Source organism: Choloepus didactylus, chromosome 17 (assembly GCF_015220235.1).
Source record: "Choloepus didactylus isolate mChoDid1 chromosome 17, mChoDid1.pri, whole genome shotgun sequence".
Taxonomy (NCBI): domain Eukaryota; kingdom Metazoa; phylum Chordata; class Mammalia; order Pilosa; family Megalonychidae; genus Choloepus; species Choloepus didactylus.
The window spans coordinates 19,024,801-19,037,306 of record NC_051323.1 but is presented as its reverse complement, the minus strand read 5'-3'; the positions used below and the strand labels follow the sequence as shown (position 1 = coordinate 19,037,306).

Here is a 12,506-nt window from a genome sequence, read left to right as displayed (position 1 = left end):
TCATTCTCCGGATGGGAAACTGAGGCTCAGGGAGGCACCGCGACCTTGTCAGACTGGCTGAGAGCGGTGGGGCAGGAACCCAGCTGAGTTTTCCTACCATAAGCCCGGGCTCCCTGTGCTCCCTGGCCCAGCCTCCCCCAACATCCCACAGAGCTCATGAGCAGTTTCAGGTATAGGCTTAGAAGAAATCTTTGAGGTAACGAACTGGGTCTTATTCATCTTGATATTCCTGGGGAATCTCAGGCTGGGCTCTTTCTCTTTCCCTATGACCCTCCCAGGAGCTCCAGAGAAGGACCCCCCAAATACAGGGCTGACAGGAGAACGGGACAGCTAACCCCCCTCTACCCAATCCTTGAGCTTCTTGGGGCCCTGAGCTGAGCCAGACAACATGGCACCTCAGACCTCAGGCAGGTCCTAGACTGGGGAGGCTCAGAACTAGAACAATCCCCATCCTGTTGCCCATGCCCCCCAAGCCTGAGTTTGAGCCTCCAAACCATGGGGACACTAACTGCAAACCCAAAGCAAATGCCAGCCGAGAAGGCTTTGCAGACCGTGTTGCCCCAGCAAATCCCAGGGCTCCAGGAGGGCATCTGGAAGACAGCAGCCTCACCTTCCCCATTCGCCCCACTGTGCTGTTGTGAGTGGGGTGCCACTGTCACTGGAATTCCAGGACAGCCTCAGTTCACAACATGGCTACGGATACAAGAGGTGGGGGCACAAAAGTGCTGCTCTCCCGGGAGTTGTTTATTTTTGACTATTGCCAACCTACATCCAGGATTAACTTCCTTAAACCTCAGAGCTCAACACACCACACCCCTGCTCAGGTACCTCCAGACCCCCCACCCCCACCTCCATCTAGGGTGAAAAGGGCTCCTCTCCTGGGCTTGGCACACAGGCCCCCCAGCAGCTGGCCCCACGCTACCCCTCTACCCCAACAGGCACACTGGCTTCTGCTGAGCCAGCCTCCTCACTGTCCACAGGACGGGCCCTCTCCCTGCCCAGTAAGCTCTCCCTTCTGCAGCAAAAATCCTACCCTGCTTCAGGACCAGCTGAGCCCCCTCCTCAGGAAACCAGTCCTCCCTGGGGCTCCCTCCCCTCAGGCTCACCTTGGTCCCCTTCACCCATTGCCTGGTCTTGCCTGTCCCCCTTATCAAAACACAGGCCTCCTGGGGTCAGGCCCCCAAATCTGCTCCTCCCCTGTTTCCATGCAGGGCAGGGCCCAAAGACATACTGATACATGAACTGAGGGCCTGAAGAGGCAGCCAGACTCCTGAGCCACCCCTGGCTCTGCCATCTCCTAGGGCACGACCTAAAGCAGATGACAGAACCTCCCTTTGCCTTCCTTCCTCATCTGTAAAGTGGGAAGACAGTACTTATCTCACAGCATTACTGGGAGGGTTAAAGGAGATCATTCATTCATTCAACAAACACTGAGCCCCTAATATGTGCCACAAACTGTGCTAGATGCTGTGCATGGTGGTAAACAAAAGGAACTCAATTGCCTCTGTGGAGATTACATTCTAGTGGGGCAGGTAGATAGCAAACAAGTGGAGAAATAAATTCAGATACTGATAAGTGCTGTGAAGAAAAATAAGGCCATGCGAGGGGAGAGAGAGGGGGGATAGTTGTAACCTTGGGTGGGGTGGTCAGGGAGGGCCTCTGCGGAGATGGCATCTGAGCAGAGACCTGCCTGCAGGGAGGCTGGGATGGAAGCAGTGCCCCAATAATAGAGTGTTGGCTGTTATCAAAATTAGTCTTGTGGGAATAGGAAGGTCCTCAGAACAGGGGTGGGAAGGAGGATCAGGAGAAGCCCTGGCCCCAGAACCACAGACGGACTGCTCTCTAACCCCGTCCATGCCCTAAACCCCAACAGCTGTCTGAGGTGCCCCCGCCCTCAGCCCAAGCCAGCGGGCCCCACCTTGGGCTCTTCCTGCTTGTCCTCCTCTCTGGCCTGTCCACACCTGCCCAGCTACTCCTGCCCTCTCTGAACAGCCTCTCCTTCGAGTAGCACTTAAGCCTTTGCCATTCAATTTCCACTCATTAATTAATGTAATCACCCTATTATCATTATTATGATTATGTCCCCTTATTTCATTGCAGGTTGACAAATACGTGTTCTCAGGGCATTCCTGTGAGGGAGACGGGGAGGTCATTACCATCCTTATTTTATAAACAGAGAAACCGAGGCTCAGGAGGTGGCAACTTGCAGAATGGGATGGCTCTGGCCCCAAATCTAGTCGTCCTACCAGAATCCTCAGACTCTCTTCACAAAGTTCCTGCACTGTTCACTAACGGAGCATGTACACGCACACACGTGCATTCACACACACCAGAACCACCCCTCTTCCAGGGTGAGGAGGGCTCGCCCCTCAGCTTGGCACACGGGGCTCCACCCCACCCCACTCCACCCCAGCATATTTGCTTCAGCTAAGCCAGCCTTGGGCCAGCCTCAATCGTCCCGACGACCCCTGTAGCACCCAGCAGTGTCCTGCAGTCACGGAATGGTGCCGGTGGCATGGCCCGGGATAGCCTGAGGCTGCGCAGTCCCCTCCCCCTCTCTGGACAGACCCAGCTGGGATGCCAATGGCGCCCCCCCCCCAAGTGGGCACCCCTGTGTCCTCACCGCCCGGACTCACTTCTCCAGCATGGACATGACGATCGGGGGTAGCACCAGGATGGGCATGGGGAGGACGACCCGCGTCAGCGCCGTCTCCAGCAGGGCCTGGGGAGCAAGCAGAGGCGGTGGTGAGAGGGGCCCGCGGAGGGGGCGGCCTCCGACGGCCCAGCCCGCCCCGGAGGCCCCGGGGGCCTGTGGCGCTGCTCAGCACTGCTGGCTGGCAGGAATTATTCCAGGGCGCGCTCATGAGCCCGGATCCCAAGGACAGAAAAGAGCCACCCCCGACGGCCCCTTGGCTTCCCATCGCCTGCCACGGAGTAGGGGAGGGCGGCGGCGCGGACGCAGCCCCGGGATGGCGCCGGGCTTGGGGGGAACGGCAGGGCGGGGAGGGGGGATGTGGAGGACTTCAGATGCTCTAAAAACAAAGCAGCCGCTGGAAGGACCAGAACAAACAGCTGGGGCTGTGGAGCCACGTGAGGCTCACGGTGCTGGGGAGGACAAAGATTCTTGGCGTTACGTTTTCTTTTTTGACGTCTCTTAAAGACTAAGATCGCGGGGACCTTAAGCCTCCTGCGTCTGGTGAGCGATTTTCTTACTCATGAGAGGTCGGCTTTGCAAAGGGGAGCGGGTTCTGCCACGGGTCCGCGGGGTCTACACCCAGGAGCTGGTCCCGGGCTCAGTCCCACACATGCTCCGCGTTCAGCTCAGCTGCAGTTCGGCTCGCTGGCGGGCGCGGTGGGGAGTTATTTTCATCCCAGCGCCCCCTGCCCTCGGAGGAGGCTTCAGGAATGGCTCGTCGCCCACGGGTCCCTGCAGTCTTTCTCCCGGACAGAAAGGGGCTGGCCGAGCCCCTCTGAAGGGAGCCCCGTGGCTGCAGAAGGGCAGGTTTCCCTGCTGCCTGTCACTGCCATGAGCTGTCAGGGGCTGCCCCCCTCACCGAGGCTCCAGCAGAAGAAGGGGTCATGGAGGAGGGTGGGATCAAGCACAGTCCCCTGTGATGCTGGGCAGAGGACTGAAAACCTCCCCCAGGAGCCTGTGTCCTTCAGGACTAGCGCCGCAAGGCCTCTGGCCCCCTGAACAGGTGTGGGTCCCAGCAAGGGATGCAACATGGTCCCCACACCAGGAAGCACCTTGTCCCTCTCCCCATCCCTTGGATGGGCACCCGTTTTCCCTGAGACAGGTGGGAAGGTGGGGGGAAGGAATCAAGAAAGGGGCCTTCTGGAATCCGAGGGATTATCGCGAAGGCCTCGCTGACAGAGCTGAGGCTGGCGTCCCTACGTGGGAGCTGATGAGGGACAGTGGCTGAGCAGGGGTTGCCTGGCTACTCCAAGCTGACCCTCCCTGTCTCAGCACTCAGGAGACAAGGCCCTAGGGCAGGACACGCCACTAACTGCCACTTGGATGAAGCTTGGGGAAGCATAAGGAGATGTGCAAATGGCTGGATTGTTTTTTTCCCAATTACAATTGCTAGAGGGGGTGAGCCCAGTGAAAGCTGAGTTGAAACAGGGTCTTCTTGTAACCAAATATTCTTCCCAAACCACCCTGTGGCCTCCCACAAGCTTGAAATCTGTCCCTGGTGAGGCATCACCTCCAGAGGTGCCTAATTACACAGAACCACAACCGCTTGCCCTCCAGACCTGCTCCTCGTACCCAGGAGGATAGGAAGACCCAGAGGAAGGCCCTGGTCCCGAAGAAGGGGAAAAAAAGCTCTGGCGGGGGGGTCTCCTCTGCCCTTGGCAATTAACACCTCTTCTGGGTTAGGTGATCAGAGAAGCTGGGTCCTGAGGGGCTGGGATGAGAGACAGAACGTTTTGCAGTAGTGGTGGGAGGGGGGCTGCAGAGAAGCGAGGGGCTGTCCAGGGGCAGCAGGGCTGGCTGAGCTGGAAGGAGGCCTGGGGCAGGAGTGAGGTGGGGGTGGGGAGGAGAACTCAAGAGGACAAAAAAGGGGTGCTGTGGACAGAAGTCATTAAAGGAAAACCAGCCCCTTCCCCGTTGCGGGCCTCCCCGTGGCCCCTGGGTGCCCTGCCAACCCACGTGTCTGGCTGCGATCTTGGAGGAGCCCACGAGGTTGCCGTCACCATCCAGGACGTCAATGCCCTCCTCCAGCTCCCCGTACCTCATCAGGACCACGTTGCAGATATTGGCGCTGGCTGGAGAGAGAGGGGGGAGGGACAGGTGTGAGGGGGGATGGCATTGCACCTGGGGAAGGAACCCCAACAAGGGTTCAGAGTGAATGCTAAGTCTGCGTGGGGGAAGGTGTCCATCTGTCTAACATCCTGGTGGGGGTATTTGGATATCCTTGGGACCTGGTGGGCAAAGATATAACATAACTAGCGTTTGGAGCTTAGAGAGCCATGAGCTATCAAGGTGGCTTCTCTCAATGCCTCTGTGGCAGGCCCCAGTCAAGGGAAGCAGAGACCCATCTGGAAGGCTCTCTGGCCTGGAGATGTCTCCCCCAGTGATGCCCGATGTCCGCCAGCAGCAATTCAGTCCCTTGGGCTGCCTTTCTCGGTGCTCCTTGAAATGCCAGGCCCCTGCGTTCAGCCCCTCACTCCTCACAGTAAATCAAGTTCCCAGAGATTTGCTTCCCCGACAGCAGGTGCCAGAGCAGGCAGGAACCTCAGTGCTCACCCAGCACCACCCTCTCAGCATATGGATAGAAAATCGATGCTCAGAGAGGGGGACTGACTTATCTGAGGTCACACAGCAATGTGGGGCAGAGCTGAAAGGCTATAGTGCCTAAATCTCTGGGTCCCCGGAGGGGGTGGGGGTGGGATGTCTGGCACTTAAAGGCAGATCATCTATATTCTTCCCTCTTTGATCATGACCCCAACGTGGCTCCTTGATTAGGCACTACATGCCCGAGGGTGGGGACACCCCATCAGCTAGTGACTGGCATGGGAAGCCTCTCGCTGCCCTCCTGGCCTGGGCCTCACGTGGCCGGCCTGGTCTGTGGCCTGGTGCGGGGACTGACCTGGCCTGAACTCCTCCAGCCTTGCTTTAGAGGGAAGTGGGGGACTTGGGGATGTGGGGGGGGGGGAGTAGGGGGTGACAAATGCAGAGCCCGCCTGCTTCACTCCTCCCCCAAAAGCGCCTTGCTGTTTTTAAAGTTTTAATTTTTGCTAATTAATGTCAATTAATTTTGTATAATGAGTGTTTAATTTTGGGGAGTGTGTGAGGCTGGGAGCGACTGCAGTTCTGGGCTGTGAACGCTGATTAGCATCAACACCTGCTGCTTCCCCAATCCCTTCAGTGTGTGGGGGGGGCATGAGGGTTTGGGGAGCTGGAGGGCGGAGGGGCCCAGTGGGCAGGTGGAAGGGGAGGAAGACCACAGATGCTCCTGGCGCCCGAGCCCAGGGCTGGGGAGCGGGGCGATTCGGGTGCTCACAGCTGGGTGGCAGGGCTCTGTGCCGGTGAGGGGTGGCTCGGGACCTGGGGGTCTCGGAGCCTCCATCTCCTGTTTCAGTAAGGTGGGGAGGTGAAGCAAACAGAGGGGAGGACCAAGAGACTCTGCAGTTTTTGGAGAAGAAAAGCAGGAGACCAAATAGTTTCAAAATGTGTTTACAGCCCATATGCTGTCTCTGGGTATCTGGCGTTTCCACACGGCACTGAGCGGCAATGGTAGCAGCGGGCAGGCCTTCCTTGGTGCCCGGACTCGAGCCCTGTGCCCCGTCCTCTCCCCACAACAGGCCTGCTCACTTGTGTCAAACAGCAGCTCTCAACTGGGGGCGATTTTGTTCCCTGGGAGCCATTCAGCAATGTCTGGAGACGTTTTTGATTATCACGACCTGGCGGGAGGTGCCAGTGGCATCTAGTAGGGACACTGCCAAACACTCAACCATGCACAGGACAACCCACACCACGAAGAATTACCCAGCCCCGAGTGTCAACAGTGCCAGGACTGAGAAACCTTTGTCTTCATCACAGCCAGATTCAGACAGAATTAGAGAGGTGAATCTGCGGTAAAGGAGAGGCTGAGCAGCAGGGAATGAATGACCTGGAGGAGTTGGGAGCCTGGGTTTGGGGCCAGCTGGGCTTGGGTTCCAACCCTGGCTCTGCCCCCTTGCACACCCTCCCCTCCCCCAGGTGAGCTCCTGCCAGTCCCAGAGCCCCCAGAGCTCAACCCCAGGGCAGCAGTGAGCCGGCACCTGGCCGCTGTGTTGGCAACACGCCCTCTAGTGGTGGTAGGTGTGATCTGCAGCTCCCCCACCCTCCCGGGGCTGCCTGGCCCTCAGTTTCCAGGAGACCCTCATACTGGAGACAAAATGTTGGGAAGGATATAGGGCTTTCTGCCCTGAAAGGCACGATCCCTGGCCTCTGAGAACTTCTCCTCCACACTACCTTCAACACCATTAATGAAAGCCAAGGCTGCAGGACTGCGGTAATGAGCATCCGCTTGAGGCCAGGAGCTGCCAGCTCACTCTGGCCACCTCGAGCAGCTGCCACCCAGCCCCTCTGGGCTTCTCTGGGTGTAAAAGGAGGGGCTGCATGCCAAGTCTCCGGGAAACGCCAGCCTCTGTGCCGCACCCACACCAGGTCAGGGAAGCCAGGGACAGCTGAAACGTCTCTAGCCCGTGTGTGTGTGTGTGTGTGTGTGTGTGTGTGTGTGTCTGTGTCAAACGCTTGGGGTAGACACACCCACAGTGCTCAGATGTAGATGACAACCCAGGAGACGCACTGGGGGAGACAAAGAGAAGAAGAGTGGATTTGCAGGTGGAGGTCCACCCAGCCCCAGCCTCAGTGTGAAACGTGGCAACCACAGGTCACAAAACCACTCGAGACAAAAGACAAAGCATGGAAGGAAGTGAAAACCCAGCCTCCCTCCCCTGAGACACCCCCGCCTGAACACTTTTGGGGATGACATCCCCCTCTCATCTAAGCTGCCTGAATGGAAAAAAGACAGAGAAAACCCTAGAAGCCACCTCAAAATGATGGCCACCCCTAAGGTCCTCCCTCAGAACACCCACCGTTCTTACCACCTGCTCCACCTGGATGGCACACGCCCTACAGTCCCTTTGTTGACTGTATACTGATTGCTCATTTAGCGAACACTTGCTGTATACAGAGACTATTAGTCATCCCTGCCTTGAGCAGAGAATGGCAGCCTCTCACAGTGATTTCATTTCCATGATCTCATCCAGACCTTACCATTCTGCTGTATCCCTTTCAAGCCCGCCCTGGTCCCTCCCATCCCACTCCCGGCAAGTCCAGCTCCAGAGACATGGACACTGAGAGCCTAAGCAAATGAGTGAGGTGGGGGGGGGGGGAAGGGAGAGGGAGAGAGAGAGAGAGAGAGAGAGAGAGAGACCGACCACGGGTCTCCTTTCTAACACACCGGTGAGATCTATTATTGATGGCATCAGCAGGTTAATTAACAGTCTGTTAGTGGTAATGTTAAGAAAGCTGGCACATTTTCAACTCAGATTGACACCATTCAAGACTCAGGCATAACTGACGTTGGAGCAGCAATGCTGGGAGATGTCATGGAATGAGAGAGGAGCGAGCAAGCGAGGAGGATTGCTTCACGCTGATGGCAAGCTCAGTGTCAAGTCCTGAGGAAAATATGCTCTTGACTGCTGCAGATGTTCTCACATCAGACCCATCACGATGCAAAATCATGCATCTTGTGAACAGCTAATGAAGCACCCAGTGTAAGATGGACGGTGTGGGAAGGAAGAGAGAGCAGTAGACAGAAAGACAAATGTGCAGGAAAGTTCTCAAAAAGATGATGGGGAGCTTGTCTGCTGACCTAGTATAGGAAGAGACAAGTAGATCAATGGAACATAAGGGCCAGCAACACATCCACAGGTGGGGGAAATTAATCTGTGGTAACGCAGTTGTATGGGCTCACGGGGAAGGGTGATTTAAAAATGGTGGTGGAGCAATAGGCTATTCATTTGGGGAGAACAAAATGCCAGAATTCCTCAGTTCTAACATGCATTTTCCCATATTTTAATGTTTTTAAAATCATTATGTGTCTTACAATGGATGTTGGGGGAAGAAAAACAACCTTATCTGCTACCAAACACAATTGCCTGTGTATGTGTGAACTTAACCATGTGTAGAGGTATCTGTTTGTCCAAGTGTCACCTCAGTTGACCACAGCAACCCACAGAGAATTTGAACTTAGATTCCTAACTGTTACTTAAAACATCTTTTTAAAACTTACACTATAATGGAGCATGGACACGAAACGTTATTGTACATGCAGAAGATCGTCTGCCAGATACCAGGCAATGCAATTAAAGGCAGTAGAAATTGCCAAACCATAGATAGCTCCCCTAAAGAAATGCTTGCCCATATGCACAAAGAGACATTTACAAGGATGTTAATTATAGCACTGTTTGTAAGAGCAAATAATTAGAAACAACCTAAATGTCCACCATTAGGGAACTCATGTGGGAAGATTCCCAAAGCAAATTATTATGTGAAAAAAGCTACTGAGTGGTTACAGAAAGATTAAATGTATGTAAAACCCTGTGATTGCTATACACATATATGTGTGCACAAATTGGCAGGTAATGTTTTTGAAAGGTTCATGCCTAACATAGCAGTCCCTTTTATGGAAAGGAATTAGATGTGGGGATTAGGGGGGAGTTGAAGGGCTTCCATTTTCTTACCTTAGATGTCTCTATATTCTTTGAATTTTTACCATGAGAATATAATCATGCTTTGTTATGTGGAAAGTTAAAAGGAACAGCCAAGCTTCTTGAAGTAGATCATAAAATTGGTGTGACCTATACATAGAGTCATAGATTCCACACTTAGGCATCTATCTGTCAAAAACTTCCTAAAGAAGATGAGTAACTTCAGGAATATTTTTTTCCTTCACGAGCGAGAGAATGAGCGAACGAGCGAGAGAGAACGAGCGAGTGAAAGAGAGAAACAGGGATCTCTGTCATATCACTAGTTAGATACAAACTTAAGGAACAGACAGTTCAGGAACTAAATCCCAGACTTAACACTTTAAAGTATTAAAATGTATAGTGAGTAACAAAAGATTACAAAGAAGCAGGAAATGGTGGCCCATCGAAAGAACAAATAAAAACCCAGAGACATCAATGAAGAAAACCCAACTTTGGACATACTGGACAAAGACTTTAAAAAAAAGGATCTTCAATATGTTCAAGGAGATAAAGGAAAACACACAGAAAGAACTAAAGGGTAGGAAGGAAACAATGAAGGAATATGAGAATCTCAATAAAGAGAGAAATTTTAAAAGGAACCAAACAGAAATATTGGAATTGAAGACCACAGTAACTGAAATGAAAAATCCCCTAGACGGTTTTGACAGCAGATTGGAGCTGACAGAAGAAAGAATCAATGACCTTGAAGACAAGACAATTGAAAGACTGAGGAGCAGGAAGAAAAAGGAATTTAAAGGAGCAAACAGAGTCTAAGAGCCCTGTGGGACACCATCAAATGTATCATTATATACTTTATGGGTGTCCCAGAAGGAAAAGAAGGAAGAGAAAGGGGCAGAAGGAATGTTCAAAGAAATAATGGCATAAAACTTACCAGATTTAACAAAAGACAGGGATATGGACATTCAAGAAGCACAACAAACTCCAAATAGGATAAACTAAAGAGAAATATGCTCACACACAAAGTAGTCAAACTTTCAAAAGCCAAGGACAAGGAGAGCATTCTTGTCTGCAAAGAAAGCTGCAAGAGAAAAGCAACATCTCTGTATGCTGATAAAGGAGTCAATCCAATAAGAAAACATATATTTATATATATGTATGCATACACACACACACACACACACACACCCTTAGTGCCAGAGCCCCCAAACCTATGCAGCAAATATTCACAGCTTTGAAGGGGGAAATAGGTGGTACTACATTAACAGCAGGAGTCTTTAATACACTACTTCCAATAATGGATAGAACATCTAGACAGAAGAGCAGAAAGGAAACAAAGACTTGAACGATGCTATAAACCAACTATACTGAACAGACATATAAAGAACATTTCGCCCAAGAGCAGCAGAATTCACATGCTTCTCTAGTGCATATATACCATTCTCCAGGATAGACCATATGCTGGGTCACATAACAAGTCTCAATTAATTCAAAAATACTGAAATCATACAATGCATCCTCTCCAGCCACCATGGAAGGAAGCTAGAAATCAATAACAGAGGGAGAACTGGAAAATTCACAAGCATATGGAAATGAAATTACACACTCTTAAACAAACCATAGGTTAAAGAAGAAATCACAAGGGAAATTAGGAACTATCTTGAGGCAAATGAAAATGAACCACAACATACCAAAATGTATGGGATGCAGCAAAGGCAGGGCTGAGTGGGAAATTTGTAACTCTAAATGCTTACTTTAAAAAAGAAGATCTCAAATCAGAGATCTAACCTCACACCTGGATGATCTAGAAAAATAAAAGTAAAGTTAACCTGAAATGAGCAGAAGGAAAGAACTAAGAAAGATTAAAGCAGAGATAAATGAAATAAAGAATAAAAAAATAATAGAGACAACAAAACCAAAAGTTATTTCTTTGAAAAGATCAATAAAATTGACCATCCTTTGGCTAGACCAACAAAGAAAAAAAGAGAGAGGACACAGATAACTAAAATCAAAAATGAAAGGGCAGACATTCCTCTTGCCTCCACAGAAATAAAAATGATTATAAGAGGATACTATGAACAATCGTACATCAACAAATTAGATAACCTAGATGAAATGGACAAATTCCTTACAAACACACAAACTACAAAGCACTGATTCAAGAAGAAACAGAAGATCTTAACAGACCAATAACAAGCAAAGAGATTGAATCAGTAATCAAAAACTTCCCAACAAAGAAAATCCCAGGAACCATGGCTTCACAGGTGAGTATTACCAAATATTCCAAGAAGAATTAATATCAATCCTACTCAAAATCTTCCAAAGAATTGAAGAGGCAATACTCCCTCACTTATTCTGTGAGGCCATCACCCTCATACCAAAGCTAGATAAAGATACCACAAGAAAAGAAAATTACAGACCAAACTCCCTTATTAATATACATGCAAAAATTCTCAACAAAATATTAGCAAACCCATCCAACAGCATATTAAAAGAATTATATGCCATGATCAGGTGGGATTTATACCAGGTATGCAAGGGTGGTTCAACACAAGAAAACCAATTAATGTAATACATAAAATGTAATAGAACAAAGGAAAAAACCACATGATCATCTCAATTGACGCCCAAAATGCATTTGACAAAATCCTGTACCCCTTCTTGATAAAAACACTCAGAACACTAGGATTAGAAAGAAACTTCTTCAACATGATAACTCTCTTATATATAAAATCCACAGTTGACATCATACTCAATGTTGAATGACTGCAAGTTTTCCCTCTAAGATCAGGAACAAGATAAGGATGTCCACTGTCACCACTGCTATTCAACATTGTACTGGAAGTTCCAGCAAGAGTAATTATGAAAGAAAAAGAAATAAAAGACATTCTAATTGGAAAGGAAGAAGTAAAACTTTCCCAATTTGCAGATGGCACAATCCTATAAACAATAAATCCTGAAAATTCCATAACAAAACTAAGAGAATGAAGAAACAAATTCAGCAAAGTGGCAGGTACAAGATCAACATGCAAAAATCAGTAGTATGTCTATACACTAGTAATGAATAGTTTCTAGAGGAAATCAAGAAAAAAATTCCATTTGCAATAGCCACTAAAAGAATCAAATATCTAGGAATCAATGGAAGGACTTTCCACGTCCATGGATTGGAAAGACCAAATATTGTTAAGATGTCAATTCTACCCCAAACCATTGACAGATTCAATGCAATCCCACTCAAAATTCTAACAGAAATGGAAAGGCCAATCACCAAATTTAAATGCAAAGGTAAGGGCCCAGAATAATCA

The 12,506-nt window shown here is 50.2% G+C and overlaps 1 protein-coding gene across 5 annotated transcripts in view; it reads right to left on the bottom strand.

Annotated features, from left to right (window-relative positions):
• SFXN5 (sideroflexin 5) overlaps nucleotides 1-12,506 on the bottom strand; it is a 131,788-nt gene that overhangs the window by 26,318 nt on the left and 92,964 nt on the right. For 4 of the 5 annotated variants that reach the window (XR_005212451.1, XM_037807593.1, XM_037807595.1 and 1 more), the window contains exons 11-12: nucleotides 4,652-4,767; nucleotides 2,637-2,722 (exon numbers count right to left, since the gene is read on the bottom strand). Coding sequence is in view for 4 of the 5 variants with exons in the window: in XM_037807593.1 (XP_037663521.1) it covers nucleotides 2,637-2,722; nucleotides 4,652-4,767 (202 nt within the window). In the remaining variant the exon portion in view is untranslated. The remainder of the gene's footprint in view (nucleotides 1-2,636; nucleotides 2,723-4,651; nucleotides 4,768-12,506) is intronic. The other variant, XM_037807596.1, reaches the window with a different exon arrangement.